This window comes from Mirounga leonina, unplaced genomic scaffold, assembly GCF_011800145.1.
Source record: "Mirounga leonina isolate KUSES-001 unplaced genomic scaffold, KU_Mleo_1.0 Mir_91, whole genome shotgun sequence".
In the NCBI taxonomy this organism is placed as follows: Eukaryota; Metazoa; Chordata; class Mammalia; order Carnivora; family Phocidae; genus Mirounga; species Mirounga leonina.
This window is the reverse complement of record NW_023270839.1, coordinates 46,106,545-46,121,867: the sequence shown is the minus strand read 5'-3', so window position 1 is coordinate 46,121,867 and position 15,323 is coordinate 46,106,545. Positions and strand designations below refer to the sequence as shown.

Below are 15,323 nucleotides of genomic sequence, written 5' to 3'. Positions count from 1 at the left end.
CTATTCTCACTACTCCCCACTTGTAAAGGAGATCTGGCACTAACTTGTTGTCAGATCACTAATGGAGAGCATCTGATTTTCAAGGCTATGAGAAGGAGCATTCTGTAAAGGACAATAATAGCAGTGTAAAAGATCAATAATTCTAAAATGTTTTATTCATGACTTAAAAATACATATGTATCCTCCTCATGTGCTTTGTTTTGTTTTGTTTTTTTCAAATAAGAATGCTTAAGATTGGGTGCCTGGGTGGCTCAGATGGTTAAGTGTCTGCCTTTGGCTCAGGTCATGATCCCAGGGTCCAGGGCTCAAGCCCCACATCGGGCTCCTGGCTCAGGGGGAAGCCCGCTTCTCTCTCTCCCTCTGCCTTTCCCCCTGCTCATGCTCTCTCTCTCACTCTCTGTATCTCTGTGTCTCAAATGAATAAATAAAATCTTAAAAAAAAAGAATCCTTGAGATTGAGAGACCAGAGGTCACAATGGTTACCAAGTGATCATTTCAAGTAACACCTCCACCTTTGGGAACTTCTGGACCAACGATGATTATAAGAAAAAAACAAAGCTTTTTATTCTTTAAAGGCCTCTTTTTCAATAATTCTTCTAATTAGATAATAATACCAAACAAGATAAATTAGAAAAATAAATCACACACTCATGTCTAAAGATAAAGCAAAAACTAACCTGTGGTAATAAACACATTTATTGTGCTCAAGAGTGGTGTCATTATCGTGGACATATCTGGGTATCACCTTCTGGTTCCATTTCCCTTTCCCTCCTCCTCCTTTCACATACTTGTTCCCTTACTACCTTGTGCTTACCTACTTGGGTCCGTGACTCAAGGGATAGGATTACTTATCAACAAACTTATTCATAAATAAATCTGACACAGAATACACTAAAAATACACAAAATATTACCTAAAACAGAAATTAATGGTCCTTTAAAAAAAGAACTGAAAGAATAAACACTCTTAAAGGGTTCATTTATCCCTGCCATTTTACATACACAGCAACTAATGTCAAACAGCAGTAAGAACATTAAGAAATATCTTTCCTCCATCAGAAGTTGCTCATATAATCTCTAAAGTTAAAGCCATTTTGTTTACAAAAACTGAATAATCAGGGCATCAGTTCCCTCATCCAAAAAATGGAATGGGTTAAAAAGGAATATAGGTTTGGACTTAGATTCCCAGCACAAAGATTCAGAGGTGCCCAAGGGATGAGGGATGGGAGGGTGGATTATCCTCACAATCATCAAAGTTGCCTTTATGTAACATATCTGATTCTTAGAATATACAAATTATTTACTTCATAAAAATGAGATATCACAGCCCAACCCATATTCCCTAGTAGAGTGAGGGTGTTAGCAAAGCTAGATCTTATGCTTTAATTCAAAACAACATTATTACAAAGTGAATGAATGTTGCCAGGGCTAAGAAACCCTTGTGTTGAGGCCAATGTATTGGGGAATTTATGAACTTTAAAAATGCCCCAAAGTCTCAGGAAATTGTTTTTAAAGAAGAGATCACCCACAATAGTTAACCCCAAAGTGCTAAACTTGTTTGCATGTGGCACTGTATAAAGCTAAAGTTGCTTTCTGGAAGGATGAAGGTACTGAAGATATATACATTAATAAAAGGCTATATCAGTGTTTGAAGAGAGTGATGGAAATTGAAACATGGGAATTGTACAACAGAGGTAAAAAAAAAAAAATCACTCATCCAATTAAAGCTTTCATGGCATCTCAGGTGACATTTACTTGCAAAAGTGAAGAGGTTAAAATTATCTTTCTATATTAGTCTAAAAACCATGAGAAAAGAAGTCCTAGTTTTATCACACTATATTTTTTATAATACTTGGCATAGTTTCCATAACTCTTTAACTTACTTTCCAACCCATGTTGCTGTTTGCTTTCTTGTCCTGTCATTTACATAGCCTAACTTCCTTTAAAGAGCAATTTGTTCATCTTTAGTGCCTCCATTTCCTTTCCCATCTTCAAGTCAATGATTCTTCAGCCCATGCAGTATGGTTTCTCATCTTACCATACTACTTAAATTAACTTTCCAATAGCATTGGTAAACTTCATGTTGTTAATTCCAAATTCACTTTTCAATTCTTTGAAGTTTTTTGCAATGTTTTTACCATTCTTGGAGGTACAGTCTCTTCCTCTGGCTTCTGTATTGCTTTATTTTCCTGGTTCACCCGACTATCACACTTTTAGAGGTTATTTCACAGGTCAATTTCTGTGGGAAATTCTCCCCGATCTAACACTGGGTTAGGTATCTCTCTCCAACGTGTTCCCACAGTATCATGCCCTATTCAAGTGCTTACTTTTCTTTCTGAATATGTCATTTTACTTATCTACCCAGCTAACCTGTAAATTATCTGAAGCAGGCATTATGCCTTTATTCTCCATTGTGTTTCTAACACTTTAAATAGTGCCTGGTGCACTGAATAAATGAATAAATGAATAGTAGGTTCTCTATCATCAGTTATAAGTGCAAGTAAAATTTACAATGCAAATCTCCAGTCTTGATTTTTAATTCTAATTTGTTAAGACTGTTAGACAATACCAAGGGCACTGAGAAAGTTATGGGGGATATTTGTAAGCAGCTAGCTTCAGGACTCAAATTACATTTAAGATTTAAACGAGGAAGGAGCTGGTTGTAATAGAGCAGGAGGAGAAATGCCAGGGAATAAGGAAACCCTGTATAATCTGGGACAATTCCTTGGGTCTCAGTATTACCTCACAGAAACTTTTATGAACTATACAAATGTCACCTGGCAAACAGAATTTGTTAAAGACAGACAATAAAATGGTCAAAACATGAATTTAATTATTTTTAATATTAAGTAATGTTGATTTTTTTTTTAAAATACTCAAGACTGTGATTTAAAGGAGGGAAATTATACAATTCTCAGAATAGTAGAGATTTGAAAGAATATCTTAACTCATTTGAAAGTAAAAATAACTCAGACCCAGTGAGATTTAATAATTACACAAAGCCAAATAGTTCGCATCAGAGCTATAATTAAAACTTGAGAATTTGGAAATTCAACTCAACACTTAACCTACAAAGTTATTTTAACTCATTGTTCTATTTCTCTAAGAGTACTTAATTTTCTTTTAAAACCTCTTTTCTAAGCACTTGGATGTGAGCAAATTAGTTCCCTTCAAATGGGCCTCTACAGATACATATATAAACTTCTAAAAAAAACAATGAAAAAACTTCAATGTGTCAAAATACTGGTGACAGACTTTGTATATAGTAATTATTAGAAAGAGCTGCTTAACTATTAAAGCAGAGAATATGAATAAGATAGTTAGAATTAAGTTATTTCTTAGATATCTTGAAATATCTTAAAGAGGTGAATTCCAAGTGACTAAATACATTTATGTCACAAATAGTATTTTCTTGTAGTTACTAAAGTAAGGCCTTCACAGGAAGATTATGTTTAAGCCTAAAATTCTTTACTAGACACACCAAAATAAATTGTCTATATTCAGTGGGTTTTAAGGGGGATACTTTCACTCAATTAACTGGTCCCAGTGTCTGCTCCAACTGTTACCACTTGCTATATTTAAGAAATTCCATCAGAATGGATCTGTATAAGTGAAACTCTTCTGTTATGAAAAATCTTCAAAGCTCCCTAGTAAAATACTATTAAAGACATTTTATTAGTGTTTTGGGTATTTATTTTAAAATGTTAGTTTTAAATCTATCTTATTTTGGATAAAAAATAATTCTACTCACTGCCCACCTATTAAACAATTCTCCCATGATAGTAAAATAAACTCAGAATAGATTTAGATGTTTAATGACATGTTGCTGCTTTAAAAAGCAAACAGGGGAGGAAGGTGAATGAACAAGCTCTATTCTTTCTCTTCCTTTCCTTTATCCTTAATATTCTGATAGGTTACTGTTTTACTACAATACAATCCCAGACTCCCAGATCCTCCTCGGTTTAAATAATTTAAGTTGATTTACCCTCTGAAACAGAGAGTTAGTGCTAGCCTTAAACTACCAGATACTCACCGAGTTAGGGTAGTTCAAGTAGCAGATCTGACAAGGCATATCCTGTGCTGATGACCTTGTATTCATCTGGCGTGTTCGAGACTTTTTACTTGGATTAATTACATGACACTCAGCAAAGAGCTTCTCCAGGTTTCCATCAAAGTACCTGCATTATTTAAACAGAAAGGATGAGAGCCCAGCAATAGCACACTGTTAGAGCTCTCCAAAAACCTGATTTTCTATAGGGAACAGCAATGAACTGAATTAAAATAAACCCAGATCATAACCTTTTTGGCTCAGAGGAAAGGAGGTGTATGGCTACAAACTATAGCAAAATAGAGGTGCGTGTGTGTGTGTGTGTGTGTGTAAAGCAGATTAAGTTTTTGTTGCTATTTTGGTATTTTTTACTTTGTTTTTATCCTGGAAAGTTAAGCTATTAGTATTTTAACAGTACTACAACTAAAATTTAAGAATGCAAGTTGTACTATCTCTAGTGGTACTTTAATGAAGACTAATAGTATTTTAAAAGGCTAGGCTAATATTTTAAACAAATGACTTTATTAATAATTTTAGTTACACCAGCTTAAATATATTAGCAAGTAAACTACCTACAAAGCATATTTTATCCCACAAATCACTTACATGTCTCATTCTACAAAACAGATTTCTAAATTTTTTTAAAAAATAATTTTTAATTTACTAGCAAAGGGGAGGAAGGAGGAAACAAAAAAAGTGCATCTTAAAATGTTTTTATATCAAATAATCTATATACTTAGCTTTTCATAAAATGTTTCTTCTTTACATACAAAAAAGAGGTTCTCAACTTAAAGAATAAGTGATACTCAAAGGAGATTTCCAATTATTTTTAATGCAGGTCTTGTTCAGGTTTTGTGTCAAAGCACTTACTGAATCTCTGGAAAATCACTCAAATGAGAACAAATCACATTACTCTCTCAAGACTAACAAATATCTATTTATAAATAACTACAGAATGTTTCAATGAAATGATCAAATTATTAATCAAAATGTCAATACATTATAAAAGGGGAACTCATATAAAGTTAAAGTTGTCACTGATGATTCAGCTAATCAAATTATATAGAGCAGAAAATCAAATGCTTTCCCCCTAATTATCTCTCAGAAAACCTAAGATGTCAAGTTTTATTTGAAAAGTAGAAAGCAGGGGCGCCTGGGTGGCTCAGTCGTTAAGCGTCTGCTCAGGTCATGATCCCAGGGTCCTGGGATCGAGCTCCGCCTCAGCTGAGCAGGAAGCCTGCTTCTCCCTCTCCCACTCCCCCTGCTTGTGTTCCCTCTCTCGATCTGTATCTCTCTGTCAAATAAATAAATAAAATCTTTAAAAAAAAAAAAGTAGAAAGCATATGAAGCTACTAAATATGAACAGGTAAAGAAACTAAACACCTCGTTTTTAGAAAAAATATTTATGCTCATAAGAAGAGACAAACTTCTGCCATCCAAATTTGACTACATGAAATTAGTAACTCCTAATACTCTGGTGATCATTCTAGACACCATTCTATGCATATACAGCCAAAAAGACATGTGTCTGTAATTTCATGTAAATAGTATTTATTCCAGATTTATAACCTTCAGTAAACAATATGTTAAGATATCTTTGTCAATGAACATACGTTTTCATCACTGCATAATATTCCACTGTAGGTATGTACTGTAATTTACCTAACTAGCCTTATACTAAGGGACATTTAAATGTTCCACATATAAATAATTCTAAATGATAATCTTGGCCCATCTGATTGGGGGAAAATATCTAGACTTAACTTGCATTTCTTTGTTACTGAGGCTGAACACATTTTTCTGTGAACATCTTATTAATTTATGAGTTCAGTATGTCAACAGAAAGGGTAGGCCTTCTCATGGACTACTTTCTTCCCCTCAGTTTCTAGTTTGCCCTCAACCTTGTTTAATGATGTTTAACTGTCACATTTAATTTTCATGTAGGCACACTGATCATGCAACCCTGTTGTGAGTTCTGGATTTCATATCAAGCTTTACAAGATCTCATTACCTAAAGATTATAAAAATTCATCCATGATTTATTTAGGCTTAAACTGTTTTCCATTAAAACTGTTGATTCATAAGGGAATTATTTTTGTGTAATAAGGAATAAAGTTGGGATTCCATTTCTTTTTTTTTTAAAGATTTTATGTATTTATTTGTGAAAGTGAGAGAGAGAGAGAGGGAGCACACAAGCAGGGGGAGCAGCAGGCAGAGGGAGAAGCAGGCTCCCTGCTGAGCAAGGAAAGGAGCCTGATGCAGGACCCAATCCCAGGACCCCAGGATCAGGATGGGAACCGATGGGAACCAAAGACAGCCACTCAACCCAGCGGCCCAGGCATCCTGGGATTCTATTTCATTTCATTTTAATCTAAATGGCTAACCATTTGCTGAAGGGTGTTTCAACTACCCCGAACACTTCCTCCTACCTTTAGGTCTCAGCTTAACGCTCAGTTCCTCCCCACTGCGGCCCCCAAATTAGGTAAGGTTCCCTGTATAACCTTCTCATGGTACTTTTGTGCTCTTGCACAACACTTAATCACATGATCAACTCCGTAATCATTTATGTTTTCTCTGCTGGGGTGTAAACCCCATGAGGACTATCTTATTATTGCTGTAGCCCCAGTATCTAGAAGAATCTTATTATAATCATTTCTTTTTTTAAAGAGGAACCGAATTAGAGTAACTTCTTAAAGATAATCCACAGTAACAAATCTGAATTCCTTTGCTTTAGGCGTATTTCAGACTGTAATGGGTTTATTAACTTTTTGAGACACTCTAGAAGACTTTGGAGAACTTTCAAATACTGCACAGGTAAACAGAATGGGGAGTTTAAGAATCCACTCATACTGTCAGACATAATGGGCCTAGAAATCTTTTTCTTTTATTAAGCTCCATTTCATAAGAAATTTAACATTTTAAAATTCTGTTCTGTTTTTATTAATTACATGGTCTACCAATGACTGTAACAGTTATTTGGAAATATTGAAATCTAATTTATTTTCACTAAACACTTAAAATCAGTACTTAAGTCTATTTCTTAAGTTGTCGACTTTAAATATGTTGGGCATCCTTATGTTACATGACCCTACACTTAACCCTCCAGTTTTGGTGGAAATCTCTGGAGCTTTTCCTAGTTGATTATCATTTTTTTTTAAAGATTTTATTTATTTATTTGAGGGAGAGAGAGACAGCAAAAGAGGGAACACAAGCAAGGGGAGTGTGAGGGAGAAGCAGGCTCCCCACCAAGCAGGGAGTCTGATGTGGGGCTCAATCCCAGGACCCTGGGATCATGACCTGAGCAGAAGGCAAGCACTTAAGGGCTGAGCCACCCAGGCACCCCGATTATCATTTTATGTAATTGTTTCACTAATCATATACATTGTTTTTACATTATATAGCTTTCCTTTCAAGAATGGTAAAAACTTTTTTTGTTCCTTAACCTGATTACCTAATTACTCAGACATAATTCAAATGCTTACTTTGGCCAAAATGTGCCCCCCCGCCCCAGTATTCTTTATACTGACAGCACCCATTTCCTTCTGGTACCTGTTGTTATTGAAGTCTGTGGTCAAAACAATTTTTCTCATTTTATAATTCAAATCCTTTTTCAATTGGCATATTTATAATTTTGTTTTCTTCATTCTTGAAATTCAGTAGTTCTGTAGGCTTTATCTTAGCATTCAAACTTTTTTTTTTAAGATTTATTTATTTATTTATTTGACAGAGAAGAGAGCAGGAAAACAAGCAGGGGGAGTGGGAGAAGGAGAAGCAGGCTTCCTGCCGAGCAGAGAGCCCGACGTGGGGCTCGATCCCAGGATCCCAGGATCATGACCTGAGCCGAAGGCAGACGCTTAACGACTGAGCCACCCAGGCGCCCCTAAAACTTTCTCTTTCAAAATGCCATTCAGGTCTCAATCACTTCAAGATCCTTTTTAGTTATTAAGACTGTGCCCTACTGGATTTGTACCCAGTCTTTGTGAATTTGTCCTCTGTGTCTACCATTTGCTAATTCCTTCTTTGTCCTTTTCCTGTCTTATATGTCTCTATTTTCCATAGTACCTGCTCTGTTTCTTGCTATTGCCAATGTGGTTTAAGTTGTGTGGGATTACCTGTCCCTTTTTTCTTCTTAGTTTCATCAGCTTCCTTTTTATCTTTTTTTTTTTTTTCAAAGATTTTATTTATTTATTTGACAGAGAGACAGCGAGAGCAGGAACACAAGCAGGGGGAGTGGGAGAGGGAGAAGCAGGCTTCCTGCCGAGCAGGGAGCCCCATGTGGGACTCGATCCCAGGACCTTGGGATCATGACCTGAGCCGAAGGCAGACGCTTAACGACTGAGCCACCCAGGCGCCCTATCTTGTTCTGTTGTTTTATCAATTCATCTTTGATCCCTCATCTCACAGTCTATGTTTATTTTAATTTCCTTAAGAGAACAAAGAAGCTTTTTCTTTCTAATTATGATAGTTTTATTAAGGACAACTATGCTCAAGAATAAGGGTGGATTCTTAACTCCCATACTTTGTTTACCTGTTCACTATTTGAAAAGTCCTTTAGTTACATCCTCCCTCATGCGAAACAGGCCAAAATGAAGAGATTGATTCAGTGTGAAGCACTGCTGTTCAGGTATCTAGTTTAATCAGTTAAGACACAATTCTCTCTGCTTCTATGACTTTACTAAACACCTGCAAAGCTTATTCTACGACATTGTTTCCCTCCTTTCCTGCAACTCTTGCCACCCACCCCCTTTTGAGAAAACTATTCGTTTGATGAAAATAGAAATAAGAATAGCAGTGTGGTTTTTCCCTTAGTGCAGTCTTTCCTCAGTCAGGGAAGGGTAGAATTAGAGTAACCCCACCTCATCTATCACATGGCCTAGACGTCTCTAGATTAAGATCGTTAGAAGGGCAATTGGAGAGGTTTCTCAGTAGAGATTTTAAATCCTCTTCTCTAAGGCTTTCTGTTCATTTAGCATGTTTACTGAAATATGGTTAGGCAAACTGGCACTTAATTAGCCAACTTTCCAGAATATCTAGATCTTAATTTCTCATTTTACTTGACTTCTGGACAGAAATATACCAAACAATTTTAAATTTTAAGGCACTAACAGTTACGGCCTAAGAACGGAGTGTGATTGTGGGGATAGGAGACATGGTTGGTAGGGTACATAGCTGGCTATGTTTCTTTTTGAATTCTGAATGATGGTGGCATCACTGTTTGCCACTTCAATATTTAATTTTGCCATTAGGAGTTAAAAGCCTCTATATCTTCACACTTCATAAAAAGACCACTGTTGAAGAAGTACTAATTTTCACAACAGAATGAGAAAAGCAAAAAGGTTAAGCTAATATAAAGTTATATAGTGTGCTTTTCTACTGTATATTCCGAGGCTGTTCAGGTTCAATCCTTACAGGTTTTTAATGTTCCCATTATGTATTTGTAACAAGTCAGTTATCTAATGCTATAATCTAAGAGGGAACAAAAACACACATATATGAAAATAAATAAAAATACACTATATATGTCCATGTATAACATGCATGTACACACACTTTTATTTTGTTTCAATATTCTCGTGTGGCATTTTATGGGTACCAGACTTCAATTCCAAAAGGCGACAAAACAGTCACAATTATCCTATACCTTAATTATAGTTCTGATAAAGCACTAAAAAAGGTCTGTGACTCCAACATCTCTTCCAGGAATTGCGATTTCAACTATTCTTTGGGTCCTATTAACCTGCTTCTAATGGTGTAATTTTTCTACTTTTAGAAAAAGTATACTTGGGCAAAAATATCAAAGGAGCAAAGGAACAGCTTGTTTAAATCATATGGATGAATAAAAACTGTGATCATATTTATGAAAAGCAAAAATAATAGATTAAATACGAAAAAGGAGTCTTAGAACGGTACAACTGAACCACAGAGTAAAAAATACACTAGGAAAGAAGGCTTTCCCACACATAAACATTAGTTTCAAAGCTTAATCCTCCTATTTCATAGGAAGAAGCCAGTAGATGCAGTATAGTAGTATAAGCACGCTATTAAGAAATAGTAAAGCCAACAGTTCTCTCTTCTAGGGAATGAGACTAACTAAAACCAAAGATCAGGAGCAACAGTTTTCATTTAAAACCCTTAAAACTGGGCGCCTGGGTGGCTCAGTTGGTTAGGCGACTGCCTTCGGCTCAGGTCATGATCCTGGAGTCCTGGGATCGAGTCCCGCATCGGGCTCCCTGCTCAGCGGGGAGTCTGCTTCTCCCTCTGACCCTCCTCCCTCTCATGCTCTCTGTCTCTCATTCTCTCTGTCTCAAATAAATAAATAAAAAATCTTAAAAAAAAAAAACAAAACCCTTAAAACTATTAGACTTTTACTGTTACTTTGATAAAAATTTAAATCTAAAAAGGGCTCTTCAAGTAGAATGTGGTTTTTAATGGTATTCTTTGAAAAGAAGGACTAAAGTCAGAATGTAAAATGACTGGTACACATATGAACCTCTACCAGGTAAAGTTCAGAATTCCAGAGAACTAAAACTTATGGATAGAAAAGTAAGGACTTAGGGATAGAAAATCTTTTTTCTAAGGAAGACTTTTGGTCCTCATAAGAAAAGAGATGTCTATAAGAACTTGTTTTAAAAGTTCTGTGGTTTTTTATGCTAATCTAAAAAGTAAGTTTAGTTCTCATTTTAATATTAATGTATTATATGTGGTTTATAGCTAAATAAAATACTGGTCATGTATTTATTTTTTTTTTTAAAGATTTTATTTATTTGAGAGAGAGAGAGGGTGGGGCAGGGGAAGCAGGTTCTCGAGCCTGACGCGGAGCTCCATCCCAGGACCCTGGGATCATGACCTGAGCCAAAGGCAGATGCTTAACCCACTGAGCCACCCAGGTGCCCCTGGTCACGTATTTTTTAAAAAATACTTTCTGAGACTGTAAGTCTTTTCTCCTATGAGAAAATCAACCTAATTTAAAAAAAAAACAAAAAAAACACATGATCCTGAGCTTGCTTACTGCTGAGCAAAAGACCACTTGACAAAGAAGCTATTAAACAAGTTGCAGTACAAAATTTTATTGTTTTTTTTTTAAAAGACTGCATTTTTAAATAGTCTCTACACCCAACATGGGGCTTGAACTCACGACCCTGAGATCCAGAGTCGCATGTTCTACTGACTGAGCCAGCCACCCCGTTATTACATAACTTTTTGAAGTTTTTATTTAAGTTCCAGTTAACATACAGTGTAGTATTAGTTTCAGGTATACAATATAGTGGTTTAACACTTCCATACAACACCCAGTGCTCATCACAACACAGGTACTCCTTAATCCCCATCACCTATTTAACCCAATCCCCCACCCACCTCCCCCCTGGTAACCACCAGTTTGTCCTCTATAGTTAAGAGTCTATTTCTTGGTTTGCCTCTCTCGCTCTCTTTTTCCCTTTGCTTCTTTTGTTTTGTTTCTTAAATTCCACATATGAATGAAATAATAGGATTTATCTTTCTCCGACTCATTTATACTCTCTAGCTCTATCCATGTTGTTGCAAATGGCAAGGTTTCATTCTTTATCTTACTGCATAATTTTTGAAAAACTTTCTGCCATTTGTTCCTTCATACTTTATCCTTTTTGTTCTGAGCCACGACGAAAGCAAATATATTAAGAAGTGAACCTCAGTGAAACAGATGTAAGATAACTCCTTCTAGGCCTGAACTAGCACAATTGTAACAGAAACACAATAATCTATGTCATCTTCCCAAAAGGCTCCCACCCCATTACAAAAAAATTTAAATATACTAAAGTCAAAAGAACAGTAAATTGAACTCCCACATACCCTTCATCCAGCTTTAACCATTATCAACATTTTGCTAATCAAAAGGTTTTTCTGAGAAATAAATTTTATTCTCATACAAACTTTTAAGGTAGATTTGAAACTATGCCAAACATTTTAAGAAACTAATGACTATTCCCTCACAGGTAGTTGTCCATGTTCCCTGGCTTGATTAGGATTATTTCAATTTACCAAATTCTTCTAACCTAAAGCTTCTGAATCTTCAAAAACATTACAGTATCCAAACCTTTATACCTTATTTACACATGTGCATTTCTCCGCACCCCCCAACCTGAGGAAAAGCTTCAAAGCTTTTATTATTTTCTCAAAAGATCTATGGCCCCCAAAATGACAAGAACCAATATTATTTTCTAAAATGATTATTTTACTTCAAAGAAAACGAAGACAGTGGCTTCTGTGCCCTCTGTCCAAATATGTGCATGCAAGGGAAATGTCTACACCCTCTGCTCTGCTCAATGGTCTTTTCCTCCTGCTACACAGAAGCTGCACAACTTAGTAAGTAAAATGAAACTTGTTTCATGCAATAGTGGATCTGAGTCCAACTAAAGAGAAATATGAAAAATACATACAAAATATTTAAAAATGATATCATTTTATTATTTTGATAACGATGTCTCAATATATTTAACGGAAGTCCTTAAGTCATAAATGTTGAGAGCCTATAAACCAAAAAGTATATTTAAAATCTAGCTACGCTAAAACTAAGAATAAGGAATCAAAATACAAGACAGTATATATTTAATATCCATTTTTACACAGTTCCCTCACATACTAAGTAACTACATGTGGGAATTGTGCTGGTCAGTGGCAGTGTTAACGGGGCTGTGAGGGAAAGAGATGGACAACTATTTCAATATGACATGCTAAGTACAAAAGGTAGGAGGAGAATGTTAGTTAAATATAGAAAATAGCAACTAACTTCAAGAAGTTAAAATGACTTACCAGTAATGTGTTAAGAATTCAGAGATTGGGGCGCCTGGGTGGCTCAATTGGTTAAGCGACTGCCTTCGGCTCAGGTCATGATCCTGGAGTCCCAGGATTGAGTCCCGCATCAGGCTCCCTGCTCAGCAGGGAGTCTGCTTCTCCCTCTGACCCTCCCCCCTCTCATGTGCTCTCTCTCAAATAAATAAATAAAAATCTTTAAAAAAAGAATTCAGAGATTAAGGTGATCCTAGGGGGATCAGATGAGTTGCAAATGATACAGGACTGTACATGACGTCTGTGAGTACAACCCCATAATGAAATATTACTGATGCTCTCTGAATTTGTATAAAATACAGCTCTTGAGAAGATTGGGGCCTGAATAGTCAAGGGCATCCTGACCTAAGTATAGCCATACAGAATAGAGTGAAGGTATGGAAGATTTTCAAAAGTCTGATGGTACAGCTTTGATGTGGTAGGAACCAGAAAGGTAATGGAGGATGATAAAATGAGTTGTCATGGGGTCAAAGTTTAGGACGGATATAATACTAGAGCCCAGGAAGGCAGTGAGGAAACTCTTGGCAAAATGTTGATGTACTTCTGGTAACCAAAGACACTATTAAACCTAAAACAATCCAGAAAACAAACCAGATCTTTCCCTTTTAAGGTTGTTCCTTTTCCTCCCTGTACAAATGCGTGGTTTTTTTTTTTTTTTAAAGATTTTATTTATTTATTTGACAGAGAAAGACACAGCAAGAGAGGGAACACAAACGGGGAGTGGGAGAGGGAGAAGCAGACTCCCTGCCGAGCAGGGAGCCCGATGCGGGACTCGATCCCGGGACTCCAGGATCATGACCTGAGCCGAAGGCAGTCGCTTAACCAACTGACCCACCCAGGCGCCCTGTACAAATGTGTTTTAAAGTTATTTTTATTGTGATATAACACAATTCTAGAAAAGTGCATACACATCAATGGGCAGCTTACAAATTGTTATAAAGCAAACACCTGTGTATAATCAACCTAGGACAAGAACTAGAATACAGCTAGTGCTTCAGAAACACTCCAACATCCCTTCTCAGTAACAAACTCCTCTTCCCCTGAGATATAATCACTATCCTATTTTTCTTTATAGTTTTACCACCTAAATATGCATCCTTAAACAATATGGCTTAGTTTTGCCTGTTTTTGAATTGCATATAAACAAAATCATATAGGACATAAAGTATTTAGAGGCCTTCCTATCACTCAATATGATGGTTTTTAAGATTCACCTATGTAGTCACTTGCAGCTCTAATTTATTTTTTGTTGAAGTTATTACAGAAATATACCATAATTATAACCATAATTATAGGGTTGTTCATAGGTTGGAGCTATTATAAATAATGCTATGAGCACGCTTATAACTTTCAAATTAGATGTGCATATTTCTTTCTACTAGGTATATACCTGGAAGTGGAATTACTGGATCAAAGATATGTGTGTAAATATGAACAGAAAAAAAATAACATTTTTACAGTCTTTCTAAATTAACTTATCTGTAGATTCCTTTGGATTTCCTATGTACACAATTCATATCATCAGTGAATATTAATTGTTTATCATCTCCCTTACAGCTATGATACTTTATACTACTGGCTAGGATCATCCTCAGTATTCTGTTCAACAGAAGTGAAAATAACAGATATCTGTGTCTTGAACTCTTACCTAAAAGGGAAATTTTTTCAACATTTCAGCATGAACTATGATATCTCCTATAGGTGTTTTTACAGATTTACTAGATTAATATACTTCCCTTTTGTGCCTATTTTCCTAATGCCTTCTTCTTAAAATCATGAATGATGACTGATGTTTAGGAACAGCTCCTCTCTATTGAAATGTTTTTCTCATTACAATTTGTTCAAGTGACCATATTGAACTGTTCCAGGTTAAACAAACCTAGATTCCTGGGATAAATCAGAGTTGTCCAGGCTGGGTTATTATCCTTATTATGTATTGCTGAACTATATAATTTGCAAATATTGTGGGTTTTATTTTTTGCACCTATGTAAGTGAGAGAAACTAACAAGTAATGTTTCAGTTGGGTTTTGGAATCAAAGTTGTGGGTTTGGGGTTTTGGAATCAAAGCTGTGACAGCCTTATGAAGATGGGGTATCCTCACTTTGTTTTCTAAAAGAATCCAAGGTTAAGAATATAAGGTTGGAGTTATTATCTCATTAAGTGTTGGTAGAACTTTCCAGTATATCCATCTGGACTTAGACTTTTCTTTACAGAAACTTTCACTTTATAGTGACAGCTCATATAGGTTTTCTATTTATTTCTCGTCAATTTCAATAAATTGCAAATTTCTAAGAAGTTATCCATTTCGTTTAAAATTTCAAATTTTGACAGTTATCCATAATATCTCAGAAGTTTTTTTTAAAATATCTGCAGGATTCAAAGTGACATTCTTTTTCACTCCTGGTATTAGTTATTTGTGCCTTTTTTCTTGATTAATCTCACCTGGGTATCA

At 35.7% G+C, this 15,323-nt stretch overlaps 1 protein-coding gene across 2 annotated transcripts in view; it reads right to left on the bottom strand.

The window, feature by feature from the left end:
• Nucleotides 1-15,323, bottom strand: part of ARIH1 (ariadne RBR E3 ubiquitin protein ligase 1) — a 127,455-nt gene that overhangs the window by 49,358 nt on the left and 62,774 nt on the right. For both annotated transcript variants that reach the window (XM_034994894.1, XM_034994895.1), the window contains one exon: nt 4,033-4,177. In XM_034994894.1, the coding sequence (XP_034850785.1) occupies nt 4,033-4,177 (145 nt within the window). The remainder of the gene's footprint in view (nt 1-4,032; nt 4,178-15,323) is intronic.